At 37.1% G+C, this 19,788-nt stretch overlaps 1 protein-coding gene across 2 annotated transcripts; it reads right to left on the reverse strand.

Annotated features, from left to right (window-relative positions):
• Positions 1 to 1,276: 1,276 nt before the first annotated feature.
• Positions 1,277 to 19,275, reverse strand: NAP1L1 (nucleosome assembly protein 1 like 1). Of its 2 annotated transcripts, none has more exons than XM_086749560.1 (14): positions 19,244 to 19,275; positions 18,439 to 18,527; positions 15,561 to 15,663; positions 12,237 to 12,378; positions 11,693 to 11,773; positions 11,331 to 11,456; positions 10,797 to 10,868; positions 10,036 to 10,175; positions 6,703 to 6,848; positions 6,603 to 6,622; positions 5,246 to 5,368; positions 4,236 to 4,268; positions 3,794 to 3,844; positions 1,277 to 2,006 (listed from the first exon to the last, which is right to left on the reverse strand). In XM_086749560.1, the coding sequence occupies exons 1-14, from the start codon at positions 19,258 to 19,260 to the stop codon at positions 1,971 to 1,973; spliced, it is 1,179 nt and encodes a 392-aa protein (XP_086605686.1). In that variant the 5' UTR covers positions 19,261 to 19,275; the 3' UTR covers positions 1,277 to 1,970. The 2 variants fall into 2 exon arrangements, with proteins under 2 accessions (XP_086605686.1, XP_010121391.1); XM_010123089.2 differs by having other exon boundaries at positions 11,331 to 11,459.
• Between the last annotated feature and the right edge of the window lie 513 nt (positions 19,276 to 19,788).

Genomic DNA, 19,788 nt, shown 5'->3' on the forward strand with positions numbered 1-19,788 from the left:
ACAATATGAAGTTATCAATGACAAAGCAATCGAAACAAAAGCCAGATTTCTTAAGAACGGTGACTTCGGAAATTCATCAGACAGCTTTTAACAGTGTTTTGTCTTTTTAAGATACAGTTGCCAGATGTTAGTAAAAATGGGCTAGATCTAAACAAGGACTTCAAATACTTGTCATGTCCAAAAGTATGAACCCCAAAGCCCTGTAATTAATGACTACTGAAGCTCATAACATACCATCAGTTTGGTCTCTGCATGCCCTGAAGTTTAAACTTAATCCTGGGAAACATTTAGAGAAGAGACCAAGTGATACCGAAACATCTGGTAGGGTCAGTGCCAAAGGATAAGCATATTCTGTCAGGATTTATGTCATCACATGAACACAACCGCACCTAATTTAACATAGAGCTACTGGAGAATGTGATGTTAACCTTTCATTACTGTATTTTTCTACACTATGATCTATGGATTACCTAAAAACCACTTAAGAGCACAGCTTCAACAGTACTGTTTTATGTACAGCTATAGATAACAAGAGCTCCTTCTCCCAAATCCATTAATATTTGGAGAAGAGACAGAAAGTCTGACAGGGATACTGAAATTACACAATGTGGTATTTAAGCCTTCAAGGAATAAAAAAAAAATAAAAAAAAAATCAATTTAGCCAGAGTACACTAGACCTTCTTCCTCACAGTGGGGGCTGAGAATTCAGAAGGGCACTTGGGATAAGCTTCATTCTGTATTACTTAGCTACCCTCCAAGCAAGAGGCATGCTAGAGAAACTCTTCCCCTAGCCCCAACCTCATGTGGCTGTTGCCTCCTGTTTGCCCTGCTCTTTTCAAACCTTTAAACTTTTATGGATAAGTCAGTGTATCAGTGGCAAGAAAAAAAAAAAAAAAAAAAAGTAGCTACTGCAGAAATAGATCCATGGCTAGGCTGGATGTTTCTTTCCAGCCCTATTAGGACCTTCCTGTCCCTCAAAAAGTTATCAGGGTACTTGCTTAGAAGATCAGAACTGCTACAGTTATGTGAAGGACAAGACTGTGCACAGTAATCATGTGCAATCACTGAACACCTAGCTCAACTTCACAAGTATCACACTGAAAATGGAAAGCACGGCTCAAACTTTCCAACCACTGTGTTTCTTTTTAAAATGCTATATAATTTACTTTTCAGTAACTCAACTTTTGTTTCTAGTAAAAAGTGAACTGCAGCATGAAAGACACACCTTACCAGTTTACACATGCAGAAACACACATCATAATAAAACAAGACTGGCTTCTGAAAATACTAGGTTTTATTCACACCCCAGTGGTAAACAATAACCTTAATATGATGACTAGGTTTCTTTTGGAGATCACTATGTCACATAAAATACAAAACCCATAGCATAAACAAGCTGACAGTTATGAATGTTTAATGTGGTCTCGTTGGAAATTAAACAAGTTATACTAGTCTTCTCAAGTAGTCAAGTTCAAAAATGCATCATCATCTCCTAGTTAGTACAAGTCACTGCCATTTCTATAACAAAGTAATGAAGGCACAGCTAGTGCAAGCAGACTTAAACCCGTTCAGACTACTGGGCTGAAAAATACTTTGGTTGGTTCTTCAGGAGAGAGTTTTCTCTAAACAAATATTGGTCTCAGTTAACAGTTCTGATAATCTTTACAGCTGCAGTCTAATAGCTACATGACAAAGACTTCACAAGAACCAAACTATGTAGCAATGAATTAACATTCATGCTTTAGGGGATTTACTGCATTCTACATATTGGCAGAAAATTATACTGTTAAAATGCTAGGTAAATTGAACCTACATTTTAAACTGGTTCTTATGTGTTTGATTTCTTTTTTTTTTTTAACAAATTGGTTACTGAATTCTACCAAGATACAAAACATAAGGCTGTAAGTAACTAATAGTTGTGTTTAGGCTATTACAGTGCAGGTAATCCTCAAGGCCACATACACACTGCTTCACTGCTGCTTGCATTCTGCTGGGTTTTGATCCTTCTGTTAAGGAAAAAAAAAAGGAAATATCAGTTTACAGACATTAATATTTAAAAGAGTTATTAATATTGCTAAGCATGCTTTCTCCCAAGTTCCTGTATTTAGGTTCTTTCATCTTTTCCCTTAAACTAATTGCCTAGTATTAGTAGTACTGCTGTCTTTGGACATGGCAACATCTGCAATGCATTTATTTTGGCTTTGTTAGGGCATGGGTATATGATTCTGAACAAAAATCTGTTCAGAACTGTGTGGTGGGATACTCTGAAAGACAAAAACTGGAAAAAGGGAGGAGGGTTACACATAGTAACAAACAACCCAGCTCAGAGGAAGGATCCAGGCCACCTACACAGTCTACAGCAAAAGAAGCTTCCTGTGCTCAGTAGCAAGGGTACAGCCTTACTCCAGAAGTCACTGTGGAGCAGTGCAATGAAACATCAAATCATGTTAAGTTCTTAACACTCTGGAAACATCTTTTTCAATAAATTCCAGTTGTTAGAAAACTCCAATGTGGAAAATTTCTTCTCTTGTATTGAAACAGACAACCAACAATATCTCACAGTAATGTGGGAATTTAAGGAAAAGGCTTTTTGAGGGCAGAGTTCAGCTGCAAGTTTTACTGCATTATCTTGGTCTGGACAGCTATTCTAGGACCACAGAGCTTTAAAAAATTCAGCTGGCTTTTAGCCAATGATCAGCTTACAACTATTTATTCTTGTGTCAATATACTATAGCACCAATCCTGTCTCTAGCCCTTTGGTAGTTCTGAAATTGAGCGTACAGCCTTGCCCTTTCTCGGTTCTGTTTAGCCTAGGAAAGCAATCTGAAGTGGTGGAGATAAGCTCATCCTGCAGCTGTTCATTTTGTTTCCAAAGCTTTCTTGAATAGGAAGCCATCTGAATACACTATAGGCAGACAGAACATCACCAACAGGTTGTGCGCTTTGATTAGTAGTTCTATACCCTACATCTTTCTAGGTAAACAGTTATGATTATGTAATTCTTTCAATAGTACTTTGATTGTAGCTCAGGCCACTCTGAAAAATATGCTGCCTCCTCAGTTGAAATTGCAAGCAGGTTTCACGGTAGACATTTTTAGTTCACACAGACTTCATTTTCATGAGTGCAACTTTCACCTACCACCATCAGATACTCTCAGGTGGCCAAACGTGCCTTTCCCTCATCCAGGAAAAAGCTATGAATTGAGTGGCTCAGAATCACTTTTCCAGCAAATCAATCCTGGCTAGCCATTTGCCCTTCCCATGGAATAAGAAAGCTGCCAGTTGTTCTTGGCTGTTCACATTTTAGTTCTTGCCTGTACATGCATTCTGGAACTTTGACTTCTGCTACCTCAAGCAATAAAAGACTTCATATTATCTACCCTGAAAAAGCCTCGGTTTTGTACTCTGCTGGGAAAACCTGTGCCAGAGTCAACTTGTGAAAAGTTCCCAAAACCTGAACCTGGAATACAGAGTTCTCTGCATGTCCTTACAACCATTATAGAACATTTTCATCATTAGCAGCAACTTGCTGCGAGACAAGTTTATTAAAAAAAAAATCCCAAGCCTGACTGATTTCAGTGCTTGAAGTCAAAAGTTAGTTCTACAAAACAATTCTTGGAGAAACAACTTTTTAAAAAGTTGCTCTACCAATATTAGTCTGTCAGAACTGGGACTGAAACAGCCTCAGCCAAAACACACTCACCATAGGAACAAACAAAAAAATCTAGATTTAAGCTACAAAAAAAAATTTAAGTGTGTATGCCTATACAAACTTCAAACACTAATTCCTTACTTTTGGGTCATAATCAGGATCATTTTCTTCATCTGCTTCTTCTTCCCCCTCCTGAAAGAAAACACTTGTTTTTATTTCTCTAGCTTATCCACATTCAGCTTCCTGGGCCATTTTCAATAAAATTAGTATTAAATTCTACTCTTAAAATTGTATTTACCACTTTAAGTTATGCATATTGTATTATACCCTCCACAAAGCATATAATCTTTTTACATCAGTTGCAACTTAATTTGTAAGACACCTCAGGGTTGTCTTTAGTTTAATTGTTTTGCTGGGTTTTTTTTTTAATATTCACTCTAGATCCACAAAACTGTGTGTTGCATCTTCCATTCATAAGTAATATTAAACTTAGCATCCAGAGCATTCAAAAACCAAAGGAACTACTATTCCAGATAAACTACAAAAGAGAAGCCACTTAAATCAAGGCCATCTGTCAACTTACCTCATCATCTGCCTCTTCACCTTCTTCATCATACTAGGAAAGAAAATAAACAGTTTTGATAGCATCATAAATGGAAGTACAGCCAGATAACTCAAGTAGATGCCAGAGACCACACTGTATTGTGGTCTAAGAGAATTTCCTATACCTGACAGATTTAAAAATGCTTCATGCATCAGCATGAACAAAGCTCCATCTCTTAAGCTGTACTCTGGCAGAGAAAACTGTCTACCTTAAGTTCCTTATCCGCAACACTACTGGTCAGTAGGGTGTCTCAAAACCTAATGCAATAGGTACAGTCAGTCACTTCCCTCTTCCACCTCCCCGAGCCAAGGCTTTGGTCTAAGGGCTACCATTTTACACTCTAGAAATTAATTTTAAAGGCAGGACTTATCTTAGCCAAATCAAACTGTCCTTGTTTGTACAGAAGCAGAAGAAAGAAAATATTTTACCTATATATAAAGTTCTGAGGTTTTGTGATTTGTTTTTCAAACTTAGCTCCTTTAAAGCATTTAATTCAAGCTTTTGCAGAGCTTGCTTTGAATATTTTGGCATGCTTTGAATGTGCTTATCTATTATTTTCTAAGAAGAGTACCCTCCTGAAAGGATCATGCTTGAATTTCAAGGAACTTGGTAACCCAGTATCACTGTAAGCACAAAGAACAGGCTGACCAGCTAGATAAATGGACTAATTTGTCCTCTGGGAGCTCATTATAGTTCTACCAAAGTATTGGGTATGGCACCCTAGGAATGCCTTATATAAAAAATTCAGCTTGGACATCCTCTAAATGTTCGGCTTCCACCACTATTGCCACAAAACTCTGAAGTCACTACTTCAAACATTAATTGCCTTCGTGCTGCTCTTTACTGAACACTCTAGGAAGCTCAGCTGAAACTAATGTTGATACATCCCACTCTAAGGACACCAACATTATAAAAGTCAGAAATTACCCAAAGTCTTTAAGCAACATTATTTTAAAGTTCTTAGCATTTTGAAAGAACATTATACTTACATCATCATCATCATCTTCAATAGCTTCTCCTGTGAAGTACAATACTGATCGGGGGACTATACGTTCACGCAAGAAATGACCTATTTCAAAATCTGCAGCAAGGATTGCCTCAGCATCATCATCCTGCATAAAACAACATTATTTCCTAAACCATAAGCTGATAAATACTTCTTACACAAAAACATGTTGCAGTTTTTAATGTGGTCAAATATATACAAATCCCACTTCATGACTTTTTTTTTGTTCAGGACTTGCTTTATAGAATTGAAATTGTGGAGTCAAGTTTTTTACTTTAAACAGCCCACCTGCATAATGCAGTGGGGGGCCGCTTCTTCAGTAAGCTTAATTATACAAAATTCTGGAGCTTAAGTTTTATTCTTCCCCCGCCTCCAACTTACTTAGATTGTTCTAAGTATAAAAATTGCTTAATACTTCCCACAGACTTCCCATTTGTATGCACAATACCCTTAAGAACTAAACACTGGTCAAGTGAGCTTATATAATTAAATATTTTACAAGCTACTTCTGATTCCTGCAGTGCATCGTCTCCACGATTCTCATGAAGCAAGCCAGTGTGAGGCATCTGAACACCTAAAAATGCTCTCAGATCCAATCCTAGATTTCCAACCCTTCTGTTTACACACCAAGTTTTCTGCTGTCTCCCATGTGAGAAGAAGTTATCTTCAATTCAAAAAGCTTAATTTTTACTTTTATTTTAACATTATAAACACACAGCTTTTGGTGTCCATGCTAACTGGAGTTCTAATAGCATGCTTCTGGAGGCTTTAGTCAGATTTCTCACTCAAGCTTCATGATGTATTCAGCACCGTTAAGCTTTTTTGGTAGTTTTCCTCCTCACAAAAACATGGCTTATTGCCATGGAGTTTTCTACCAGTGAGCACACAGGAGAGTGAGCTCTTGCAATTCTCTCTTCTTGTTTTAGTACTTTCTCCAAAAGTTAACAGCTTGGGAATTTTTTAACAGCATGAAGTACAAACTAGATGCATGCAGCCATTAGGAGAAGATCATCTAAACAATGCCTGAAGGGAGAGACACCACTCATTAGACCAGAGGCTAATAACTAAGATCACTAAGTTTGTACAACTGTTAACAATTCACAAGTAGCTTTCAGAAAGGACAAACTCTACCATGCAACTCAACAAATACTCCTTCTCATAAAGAAAACTCAAATACATAATATTCATCACAAGTATCCTCAGTTAAATACAGAAACAGTTAAAGCTGAAGCTGTTTAACAAATTCCCAAACAATTTCAACAAACACTTCATATAGAAAGGCATGAACTCTTCTACTGGTGTTTCCCCTCCACCCCCTAATTGGAAATAAATCAACTTACCAGGTCTCCACTTTCAGGAACTGTAGAAAAAAGAAGAAATAAATAAGTGAAGTACATATTACACTTAAAGTTAATGAAAGTAAATGAATGTTCAGTTTACCTTCAGGAGGACTAAAGAAGTTGAAGAAAGAATCATTGGAAACAGTTTTTGTCACTGTTCTAACTGTTCCACGGCCCTTATGCTTCTGCTTCTTCTTAATAGTTTTCAAAGTAACATTCTTTCCTTTTTTCCAGTCTATTTGGCAACTGCAGAGGAAAGAAGAAAAAAAATACAGCTGCAGCTTAATACCATTCCCCTTGTTACACGTAACTACTGACACTATCACAACTGCAGGGATACAGTGAATATAAAATACTAAGGTAGTACTTATCCAGTGCTATCTTTTCATTAGTTTATACAAGTAACAGGTTCATTTTAAGACTGAAGTTTTTTCATCTATAAGTTTCTCCTTCCCTACTCAATCTCTGAAATACTGATTTTCATCTGCTACCTAGTTCTACCTAGTTTCCTATGAAAGAATGGTGTCACATAATTTTTAGTGCTACTTATCCATTATAAAGTAAACGTCCTATTCAGTCATGCTAGCAATATGCCAAGGTTTACCACACTTACTGTAACCCATAAGCCCTTGAAATAATGATCATCAAGCAAATACGTAAGTTTTAGTTGGTTTTTAGTTGTTTGTGGGTTTTTTGCATTTTGTTGTAATTTTTTTTTTTTTTAACTCTATCGTGCTAAATCAGGCCCACGGGCTTATTTGACATAAAATTCTGAGGACATGTAAATGAAGAAGTCACATCAATCAGACCATCCACATGTGCAGAAGTTTCTGATTAGATTCCTTTAAAGACTCAAAGGAAGGAGGCGAGTTGTTTTGAGGTAAGAAGAGGCTGTCTTAGTTAAAAACACAAAACAAGGACTAGAAATAAATCATTTTCACAGATGCGGGAATCATCTTACAGCAACCTCTGCCAGATTTACGCTTTTCAAAACTAGTCCAAACTGGAAAAGACAAAACAGTTTGATCAAAGCTGCTCAAGCACTTAAGACTAAATCTTACAGGACGTCTGCAGAAATACATTACATTAAGTGACTAGGAAATGAAGTGGTAAATAGGAGTCAGTATCAGTAACTGCACAGTAACACAGGGGTAAAACCAACCCTGACTATGCAGTGATAGGCTCTAAATTAGTTATCATCATTCAGAAGAGCAGTTGGAACATTAGAGACATTAACATGAAAGCAACTGGAGAGGTCATGATGCACAGAACCCTGATGTACCCGTAAGGCTGATTATGCACGACTCAGGTTTCTCTCATCCTTCTATTCACAGGAAAGGGACATATACAGAATAAAAAGATTATTTAGTCTGAGGAATAACAGATAATTTAGAACAAAAGACATCATGAGAAAGGAGTGTGACATATCTTCAAAGTCATGAGGAATCTAGAGTTAATGAGATGACTGTTCTCCATTTCTCAAATAGATCAACTGAAAGACACTCAGAGGCAAACATTCAACAGTTATAAAACAAACTGGACAACTGCAATATAGAAAGTAAAACTGTAACAGACTTCCCAAAATGCTGCACATCAAATAGAAATGGATTAAAAGAAGTGATCGAACAGATTTTGAAAAAAGCTGTCAAGGTGTACAAAAAATGTAGTATCATCCATCGTCCAATTCAGCTTTAGTGACTGCAGAACAGTTATTTCTAGATAAATACTGATTCAGTTTTTTTCTTTATATGCATATATAATATATATACTGTGTATACTTCAAGGACATTTTCCATAGACAGCAAGAGCTCTCAGTTTCCATGTGTAAGAAATCAGGAGAGGAAGGCAAAAGACCAGCATGGCTGAGTAGAGACCTCCTGGTCAAACTAAAGGGCAGTGAAGCAAGGGGCAGGTATCCCGGGAGGAGTACAGAGACGTTGCTGGGTTCTGTAGGAATGGGGTCAGGAAGGCCAAGGCACAGCTGGAGCTGAACTTAGCAAGGGATGTAAAGAATAATAAGAACAGCTTCTACAGGTGTGTCAATCAGAAAAGAAAGATCAGAGAAAGTATACTCCCCTGATGAACACAACTCGTAACAACAGATGAAAAGGCTGAGGCAACTTTTTTTTGCCTCAGTCTTCACTGCTAATTTCTCTAAACCAGAGAAATATGGATTTGATGGAGGGACTATATTCAGTGGATAAGGAATTGGCTGGATGGTCGCATCCAGAGACTAGTGGTCAACAGCTCAGTGTCTAGATGGAGATCAGTGACAAGTGGTGTGTCCCTCAGGGGTCCATATTAGGACCAGTACTGTTTAGTATCCTCATCAGTGTCTGACAGTGGGATCAAACGCACCCTCAGCAAGTTTGCAGATGACACCAAGCTGAGTGGGGTGACTGACACACCTGAGGGAAAGGATGCCATTCAGAGGAACCTTGACAAGCTCAAGAAGTGGGCCCATGCGAAGCTCATCAGGTTCAACAAGGCCAAGTGCAAGGTCCTGCACCCGGGTCAGGGCAATCCCTGGAATCAGTACATGCTGGGGGATGAACGGATTGAGAGTAGCCCTGCAGAGGACTTGGGGGTACTGGTGAATGAAGAACCAGACATGAGCTGACAATGTATGCTCGCAGCCCAGAAAGACTACTGTATCCTGGGCTGCATCAAAAGAAGCGTGTCAGCAGGTTGAGGGAGGCAATTCAGCCACTCTGCTCTGGCAAGACCCCACCTGGAGTACTGCATCCAGCTCTGGAGCCCTCAGTATAGTAAAGACATGGACCTGTTGGAGCAGGTCCAGAGGAGGGGCACAAAAGTGATCAGAGGGCTGGAGCACCTCTCCTATGAGGACAGGCTGAGAGAGTTGGGGCTGTTCAGCCTGGAGAAGAGAAGGCTCCGGGGAGACCTTAGAGCAGCCTTCCAGTACCTAAAGGGGCCCTTATAAGAAAGATAGGGACAGATTTTTAATAGGGCCTGTAGCTAGGACAAGGAGTAATGGTTTTAAACTAAAAGAGGGTTTCAGAGATTCAGACTAGATATAACGAAGAATTTTTTTATTATGAGGGTGGTGAAACATTGGAACAGGTTGCCTGGAGAGTCTGGAGATGCCCCCTCCTTGGAAACATTCAAGGTCAGGTTGGGTGATGCTCTGAGCAACCTGATCTAGCTGAAGATGTCCCTGCTTCCTGCAGGAGGGTGGGACTGGATGACCTTTAAAAGTCCCTTCAAGCCCAAACTATTCTATGATAAAATACATAGTTTTATATATTTTATTGAAGTTACTGAAATACACTAAAAAAATCAAAGTCAAACCTAGCTGTTTACAGGTAGAAATATCTTTTCCAGCACCTTCCCAAGATGCTATAAGTCTACAGTTGGATAATGCTAAGGAAGAAACTGTTACATTGTCTTAGAGTTATTTATTAGCACTTACCCTGTACAACCCATGATTTCTGGTCCATCAAAGGAGAACGGATCAGAATCATCTGGCTCCGACCTCATTCTATACGTCTTTGTCAACACTTCATTTGTGAAGTAGTCATTTGGTTCAAAATGAAATTCTAAGGTGAAGCTCTTAAAAAGAATCACAGAGCAACAACTTTAGGAATTTACCAACGCATACGTTTAACTTCTAAGTATCTAAAATCCAAACCAAAAAATAAACAAGCAACAGAACATATCCATTATTCTGGAATTTACTGCTCAACTTGTACAATAAATCTTCAAATTTCATTTATGATGTTGGTCTGTTTATAAATATACTGCTTGGAGTAATGACACAAGATCTCCCGGTGTACAGCTTTCCTAGTGCTAACATACAGAGATAACTTCTGAATTTAAAATATTAAACCTTAGCAAACTATCTGGTTTCTGACAAGGAAATTATATCAAATTATAACGGCTATACAAAAAAATACCTGAAGGTATCAAAATTTAAAGATGAAACTTAGTCATCAGCTATTAAGGTCAAGTTATTAACTCATCAGAATTTGAAGGTTAAATTAAGTATAAATTCATTCATATGATTCTGTAAGACCACTACTGGTTCTTGTACTGTTTTTCAGAAGACTAGCAGCAGCTGCATATTTCTCATGATTGCCATAAGACAATTGGCTATCACAGACCACACTACTAACATACAAATAAAAGTCTTAAGATAACACAAAAGTAATTTGTTTAATAGGTTAAACTAACCATAGGCTGTCCAACTTCCGAAAATTTCACTTTTATATCTTTTAAGTGTTTCAGGATAGGTTCATCATGTTCCTGTAAAGAAAACAGTTTATTCAATTTTCATAACATTAAACTGTACACAGATTTAAGACTCTAAGGAGATAAAAAGCCATCTTTAGAATGAGTTTTACATAGGACAAGAACGTTGTTACAGCACTGAAACATTTTCAGGAACGTGACCAGCAGATGGCAACAGTGGCTGTACAGAATTTCCACTTCAGTACACAACAAACCCGTGCGAACATCAAGTACAGTTTTTTGCAACATCTAATACACATCTCATACACACACTCCTGTAAGCACAGAAAGTGTATTAGGTAAAGTAAAATAAATTAAAAAAATAACACAGTAATAAGGCATTTCGGTGTGTTCTGTTCTTATTCCATTTTTGCTCTGCAACACACACATGAAATAACGTGCTGTTTCTACTCATTGCTTAAAGACACTTGGATTAAGTACTAAAGCAACTTCAAACAAGCCTGGACCACCACCTACCTGAACCATATCACTGAGCAAGTCCACATTCTTGAATACTGTCAGCCAAAACTCAGGAATTCCTTTAGGGTCTTCTTTTTCTTCATCTTTTTTTTCCTCTTCAAGCTTGGCTTTCTCTTTCATTTCCTCCTTGATCGAATAAAAATGTTAGTTTTTCTTCATTTTAAAGGAGTTTCCACAGTTTTACCTTGATACCAGTATAGATTAAATTTCATGCACATGCTTTAAGCAATCATTAAGAATGACTGTCATTATAAGCAACTCATCATTATGCATCCAAATTTTTAAACTTTAGTTACTGTCTTGAGTCTTGTTTCATGGTGAAGCTTGAGATATTGACAAGAACCAATCAAGATACTCACTGAAATGTCTTCTTCGGCATCTGCTTTCCATTCGCATTCTTCCTCTGTAGGTTCATAAATTGCATTGATGATTTCACTTCGCTGGAAGATTAAACCAAGAATATTTTCACATTTCCTTGTCATTGCAACCAGCAATGCCCTAATCAATAAATTCCTAATCCTGAAGTTACACAATTAGCAATACATTAATTATTTATCAAAACTTTTTCTTCTAGCCCTAGAAGACAACTCAGCAGTTACGAGCTTTTCAACACACCAGAAAAAAAACAAAGTTCCAGAAAGGTTACCATACCATCTGACATCTGCTCAGTTAACAAGATGAGGCCTGGTATACTAAAGTGATTTTGGTAACCATGGAACAGACTGAACCTTCCTCCCACTTAATCTTAAGTTGATATTCACATGGATGGTAAAACTGTGTCCATGAAATGGAATGGACACATACGAGACCAAAGTAATTCAGAACATGCATAAGCTTTCAGTTTATATTCCCTTCTGTTTTAGCTAAAGCTTTTAAATACAAATCAGATTAGCATGAAAATACCTTGTCAAATAAGGGCTGATAGAGAGCAGCATACTTTCTTTCCAGCTCATGAACTTCCTCATAGAACTTTGCTTCTATCTGTGCACACTGAACTTGAAGGTTCTTGAGAGCATTCACACGTCTTTTAACAACTTTAGGCAAGCTGAAAAATTCAGTGGCAGAACTGTTACTAACACTGCATTCTAAGCACATATTGACCCGTCCTTAACCAGTCCCCTTGCAAGTTAACCAACGTGCATCAAAACAGATTACACTCCATATTAAGCTTTAGGAAGCCATACAAATCAAAACTATGACTCACTCTACCACACAGACTGAAACTGCTAGCACAGGCTCTTAAACTGAGGTTTAACCCCAGTTAGAACCAGAGTATTCTGAACACCTGGGTCAATCACGAGACAAACTTGTGCAGTAAAACTCCATACTAAAACCAAGTTTTACATTATCAACGAGCAACACAGTAAATTCATATAATTGAGCATAACTAAGAAAGATCTTATCAATAATTGGCTTGGTTTTATTAAAGCTCAAGATATTTGAGTTATTCTTTGCTAAGGAGACAATCTTCAAAATTCACACTTTTGTTTCACTGAAGAAAGCAGGTGGTGCTACTGTCTTCTAACATATTAACTGTCACTCCCAAAGTGAGCTAGAACTGTTTTGCTAAATGAGCCACTGTATTACATATGTGTAAAAGGAAAGCACTTAATGCAATCCTCACTATAAATACTTGTCAGCTACAACTCTTCAATAAGAGTTTCACTTAACTAAAATACTCTAACCTAGACTTACTGTTACGACAGAAATTTACGCAAATCAAGGCTACTGATGAGATTCATGAGGTAGATTACTGTCAGCCTTCATTGCCTGTGAGGTCAGCCAAACCCTAGCATATGGCTACAAAAGATTACTATGTTAACTTCCCATATTCATTTTATTTAAGCAGTTGTGCCATGTTATTTAGAACACTGTAGTAAACAACTGCTTTTAATTGTTAGGACCAGCTTCAGGTACAGGAAGTAACCAAGAATATATTAGCTTAGTTAAACACTGAAGGTTCACATTAATTACTAAAGCTCTCTTACCTCTATTAAGTAGCACAAGCAGATGTTCCAACAACCTTGTTCACTTTAAAATGCAGAACCCTTCTCCCTGACAGCTTTATGCTCAACATGATTATACTATTTCTGGTTACTATGATAATATGCATATCATTAAATCAAGATTTCCCTTAACCTTCCAAAAGTACACCTGCTACACAAACTACCACAAATGCTTAAATTTCGTCATGTATGCTCATAAACTGCTGGTAATATTCTTGTTACTCTGACATTTTTACAGAAGTGAGTCAAGTTACTAATTTGCTGTAACTTTATCTTCAAGTACAATATCAGAACTAACAGTAACTTAAGTAGCAAGTTCAGTTAGCTCAAGAAAAAGGTGTCAAGGAAGAAAATTAATATGACCACACAGATGAGTCATACAACAATCACCCACTTAATGCCACATGCTTATATCAACACTAAGAGTACTGGTCCTAGCAACTGCATACAAGGCACTATGAAATTTCTAACAGGTAGTACCATACATGCAGCACGTCCAACTCCAGTATGTCAGAGTAAAGATTTTTAACTCCATTATTGGAGAGAATCTACAGTCTTTTGTATGCGTCAAACCTACATTTCATTACAGTCCACACCAACTAGTTAAAATTTCACAATGTGTACACCTACTACTTTTAGAAACTCTGTACTTTTTTAAAAAGGTAGTTTCATGCAAGAGACAGCTCTTTACAAAGTAAATCTAAAACAGAGAAGCAAACCAAGAAATCTGAACTAGACTGCACAAGTACCACAATGGCAAGTAAAACCTGTTACTCTGAATACAAGCCACAGGCAAATGTTGCAATCACACAAGAATACAACCTCCTGCAAGTAGCTGAGGGAAATTGTACTCTACACAAGCAAGTTTCATTAAAATTATTGTGGCCAGACACAGGTGAGGAGGTAAATTATTGGATAGCTGCCAAGCAATTAGCAGACTCTAAGCCTGAGCAGACAAGTGTTTTCCTGAAATCTGTTTTGGGCATCTACTAGCCCACGTAACAGGCTTTTAGGACCCCTGATTCCTGCTGACTTCTGTGCCATCTCAGTGTCTAGTCTCTGTAGATACAGAAGCTCAAAATAATACTTGGGAAGACATTTAAGAGGCATCCGTAATACATGGTTAAGTCAGCGCGCATATGTTGAGAAAGTGCAGACTCAAGTTATACACATTTTCCAGTTGCAAGTTACATAATGTTTGGTACATTGGTGAAGTTGCAATGCTTTTGTGATACAGAATGCACTACTGTACTTGTAATTGATGAAGAAATGGTACAGCATCTTAGAGAGCAGCTGACTAGAAGAATGCCATGTAAATCAATGTTACCACTTTTGTTCACTTCTTAGATCAAGGGCCTGAAAGATTAGTAGAGGTTAATTAACATCTGTTGAAAAATAGAACAGAAATACTGGGTATAGAAAGCCTGTAGTGTACAGTTATCTAGAAAAGAAAGATCTTGGGAACCCTTTGACTCCATGCTCTTTCCTAGGCCAGAATTTATCAGGGAAGGCTGTTAGTTAAATGGGCTTTTCTTCCATGCTATTATCTACAACAGAAAAGTGGTATGAGTAGGAGTAGCAGCAGCAATGCCTGCTACTCAGCAGCTGCCCCAGTTTAAGTCAATAGCAATGTAGGATCCTATCACAGCAAGACAGTTCTATGCTTTACAATTCCTGCAGAATCAGAAATTACATGAGAGCCAGAAAATTTTCTGTTAACGCAGATCAAGTCAAGAAAAAAAATCAGGAAGAGATTGCTGCAAGTTTTGACACCTAAGGAGGTCATATGAAGTACTGATACAGCATTCCTAGTTTTATTAGCTCCTGGTTACGCTCAAACCAAAAAATGACTATATTAAAGACAATAGGTCTCTAAGTATTTGTCTACACTTAGGAGAACTGCTGTTTCATGATTAAGGCAAAGCTACAAAAGACATTCCAAGTAGCAGGAAATTATCTTTTAGAAGTGTGCCATATTGTAACTGCAGGGGATAGGGTCAGCCACTGTAAATATTTTACCACTTTTTTCTTCATAGAAGTCCAAATAAAAACTCCTCCATTCTGAGATGCACTAGAGACTTCTTCATAGATCTTTGCTTCTAATACTAGTTTTCCTGCTACCTGGACAGCACACTGGTTTATGACTATTAAGGCTACAGACAATACTGTTCAGAAAGCAGAACACCAATTTATACTACTCTGCTCATACTGAATACTGTACCTTTCTATATATCCTGTAGATGTTCCTACCAGACCATCAAGTCTTTCCTGAAGGGCTGCAAGAATTTGAGGATTTTGCATCATCTGCACAGTCAACTGTCGAGCTAAATTAAAAAAAAGAAAATTACGCAAGTGCAAAGTGCATCTTTTGGACTAATCTTGAAAGAAAAGTTAATTAAATACTACAAAAGAGCAGTACATTTACTATACATACACTTGTAAAAAGAAACATAGGCAAAGTAGTATTTCAAACACCTGTTCATTTCGGAAGCATGGATCAAATCTATCCTATTCTGAACATGGAAACAGTACCTGGATTAAAATGGCCACTACTTCGTAAGGTGAGCTTTTTTTGTTAAAAGGGAAGGTTTTACATGATGCCCCTAACAGCATCAGTTTTGACTTGACTGCTTTTATTTTGAATTCAAGCAAAAGTAAGGTAGAAGAATTTGTGCTTTTACTTTAAGAAGGGAATAAAAAATAGAATTTGTTTTTTCATTCCATTTTAGGTAAATGGAAAGAAACAAGACAGTTTTATTTAGAAGTGCTTTACAAATCTATGTTTACCTAATTTTTCCTCAAAAGAAGTGCTTTACAAATCTATGTTTACCTAATTTTTCCTCAAAAGAATAAATTATTCATTAGAACAGTTTGATACATTATTGACTACAGAATATCAGTACTAGGTCATTGAAGTCCATCATCTACATCATCTTTAGAAAGCACTTTGTCCAAATGGGAAACCTGTTTCAAACTACAAGGTAGAAGTACATTTTTAAAAACCCACACAAACTCCTAGCCCAAGAGTCCTCATTATCCTTATTAACAGCAACCCTTTCACTTTTGCACCTCAACCTGCTAAATGAATTTCACAACTTCATATTTTTTAGTTAAGAATTTATGGTCAGACTGTCATGCTGTTTTGCCTTCTTCCCCCTATCCTCAACAGATAGGCAAGCAAGTACTTCGCATTCTTCATCTTAGAATCATAGGAAGGTTTGGGTTGGAAGGGACATTTAAGGCCATCTAGTCCAACCCCCCTGCAAGGAGCAGGGACATCTCCAACCAGATCAGGTTGCTCAGAGCCCTGTCCAACCTGGCCTTGAATGGTTCCAGGGATGGGGAAGAGATTCCTTTTAAGATACTAGGTTTATATAGCATTCTTCTGACACCTTCAAATTAGAGTGAAGCTTTTGAATCCTTCCCAATACACTAAGCTTTTGGAAATAGCATGTCATTTTCCATTTCTACACCCTTCACTACAGTAACTACATGTGAATATTCTCTTCCACTTTTATGTCCTAACACTGAAATTGCATACTGAAACATTGTGTTTCAAGCAAGATCCAAAAAAAGCAGTCTTGTTGCTCCATAATCATTGTCAGTTTATATTTTAGCAGTAGAAGCTTTAATTACTTCTTAAAGGTACTACCTCACATTAGTCAACACTATTCATCTCGTCAAGGCATCTAGTTTTCTCTCGTCCTGCTATTCATTAGTCTTTCCTATACATTTGAAAACCTACCCAACTGTACCATTTGAGTATGCTGCCAGTTACTCTTCAATACCAAATCAGTATACATATGGTATACCAATGCCAACAGCCACATCCCCTCAAACTGATATCCAACCACATACTCCGTTTTTCAAGTTCTTGGATCCATGAACACTATCTCTTCAAAGACTGTTTTTCCTAAAAGCATGAGTGCTTTACTTGGGGTCCACAGAAGGATCTCTGACATATTTAAAAATGAAATTATCTATGTTTTTAAGAAGTCAGTAAAACCTAAGGAAAAATTGAAATTAAAAAAAATACTAGAAAACTAGACAAGCAAGAATTACAGATACAAAAGAACTGCTTCACATTGTGGCAAGTTTCCCTACTACTGAAACATGTTTCCGATTGATAAAATCCAATTTTCTTCCAAGATCCTATAGTATAATTTCCCCCTGGATGTTCATCTGCAATAGCTGGGATTAACCAATAAAAATACACATTATTCATCTCTAGGTTCCTTTGGAACACTTAAATACTTACAATTTAATTATTGTAAGGTGTTTTTCAGCTGACCAGTGTATTCCCCAGAACTTTGCAATCCAGTTTTGAAAACACTTTTATTCAATAGATATAGCAACGGCATTAACATTATCTTGAGAAAAATTACGCTGCTTTTCTTTAGTGTTATTATTCTGTTCAAGTAATCACATAATGTGACACTATCAGCAGTCTGAATCATTTTATTGGAGAGATTATTAGTTATTTCTCTTTAGGCTACTTGCTCTTCAGACTCTATCTGTGCCCCCAAATCTTTGACTACAAAGCATGAGTAAGACTGTTCAGCACAGACAAAACAAGTATTCTGATACATGTTCAGGGGGTTGGTTTTTTTTGTTGAGGGGAAAAAAAAAGAAGGATTTATTGATTTTTAAGAGTGGCAACACCAAGCATGATTTTTGTTCTGTTCATAAACAACTCGTCAGCATATTACTAAGCAGCTGATAAAAAAATGAGATAAACACACATATATGTGCCTTATCTTTTTTTCTACACAAAGCTTCATATTTTAAAAGCTTTTAACTGTTGTTAGTTTTCAAAGAATCTAGTCACATATCCTTAATAATCCTTTATTTTTCAATTATACATCCTTACAGGCAGCCAGCGCTGCTGAACTGGTACTAACCATGACTAAAATGAGTGACTGCAGACAAAAAAAAAGCACACAATTAGGAAAAAAAGTCCTTGCTTCAGAATTTAAATACAGTTATGCATCAGTAGTTATGTTTTACTGTTTCCTATCATTTTAAGCAGTAAAATCTTTTTAACACATTAATTAAAAGCATGCACACAGTTGCTTAGAAACCCTTGTTTTCAATGCTACCTTTGCTGTTGGCATCTTCACCAGTTTCTTCTTCTTCTACTTCTTCAACATCTTCCATATCCTGTTGATCAAGTTCAGACTGTTCTTTGCTATTAGGAATATTCAATAACAGGACCAAGAAGTTAATTTTATAAAAAAATACTATAATGAGCTTAAAGAGCTCAAATTAGAGATCATGTGGTTAGAAGCAAACTGTTCCATCAGTTTTGATCTATAACAAACTAGAAGTTTTAATAGCCAAAGTCAAATTTGTCTTCATAGATTCAAGTTTCACATTCAATGATCTTGGATCAGTTTAAAGAACTAGCAGCTTTCCAGAATTTTGAAGATTCCTTTTTACAAAGTAATTCCTTCAGCTCCTGTTCATATCAAGAAGTCAAAGACTCCTTCTGGCTCTACACATCTGCTTTGTTAAGATGTGCAGTCCTTGAGAACTGAGGGTAGATTCACCTAACGTATACTTTGAAAGCAACAAAATATGAGCATTTAAAGTATAGGAAAAAAACTACATACAGTGAAACAATAGTAATGGGCAGCACTATCATTTTTTCCCCTCCAGAATTCCAGCTAACATAGTAAGTTGACTGGTGCCTTGTCCCAGTTTTAAATTTACTCACAATTAAGACCCCAAACTCCTTCGGCATGAGCAACTCAAGCTTTTCTCCCACATGCTATAAACCTTACATCTTGCCACAGTGCCAAGATCACAACTCTAGATCCTGTCTATTAAGTATGTGGAGATGAGAGCCACAAGAACTACAGCACAGGGGACAGTCAGTCTCAGTAACCTACAGATTGTACTTACTTGTCTACGTCTGCCATTCTTCTAGATTTCAAACCCTAGAGGAAAAAAAAACACAAAAATTTAAGAACAGTAGTGTTACACTTCACTTACAAGACTTAGAGGCAAGTGCCAAAATACTAAAAAGGAAAGAAACTGAATGATCAGAACTTTCCTAAGTATCTCAGTATCATCATAGACGCATTCCAGACACAGTAACTAGAAACATTATATGTTGAGACTATAGCAACTCTTGCATACCATGAAGCACCTATGTTTTCAAATGTATTAAAAGATGAATAACATTTTCCATCAGCAAAACAGTGCTTAGGAGTCTGGTCTCCGAAAAAATGTTTCGGATAGTGTGAAGTCAGAGAATACTACGCACAAGAAAACACTGTCCCATTACTGTCATCTTAGGTCCGATGGTTCAGGAGACACCAAGTACCAAGAATAATCCATTGGTCCAAGAAGCACGGAAAGCACTCCTTTGGAGTTTACCTTGAATTTTAGCTGCTGCCCAGTAAGCTAAACTAAATTCAAGTTTACTTCAGAAAGTTCAACTCCTT

The sequence above is a fragment of the Chlamydotis macqueenii genome, chromosome 1 (genome assembly GCF_036417535.1).
Source record: "Chlamydotis macqueenii isolate bChlMac1 chromosome 1, bChlMac1.mat, whole genome shotgun sequence".
Lineage (NCBI taxonomy): Eukaryota > Metazoa > Chordata > Aves > Otidiformes > Otididae > Chlamydotis > Chlamydotis macqueenii.

What these genes read in the sequence shown, in the direction of transcription:
- NAP1L1 (XM_010123089.2), bottom strand. An exon ending in GAAATCATGGGTTGTACAGG is followed by an intron (nt 6,849 to 10,035) that starts GTAAGTGCTAAT and finishes TTTCCTCTGCAG; the next exon opens with TTGCCAAATAGACTGGAAAA. An exon ending in TTGAAGATGATGATGATGAT is followed by an intron (nt 4,269 to 5,245) that starts GTAAGTATAATG and finishes TTTCTTTCCTAG; the next exon opens with TATGATGAAGAAGGTGAAGA.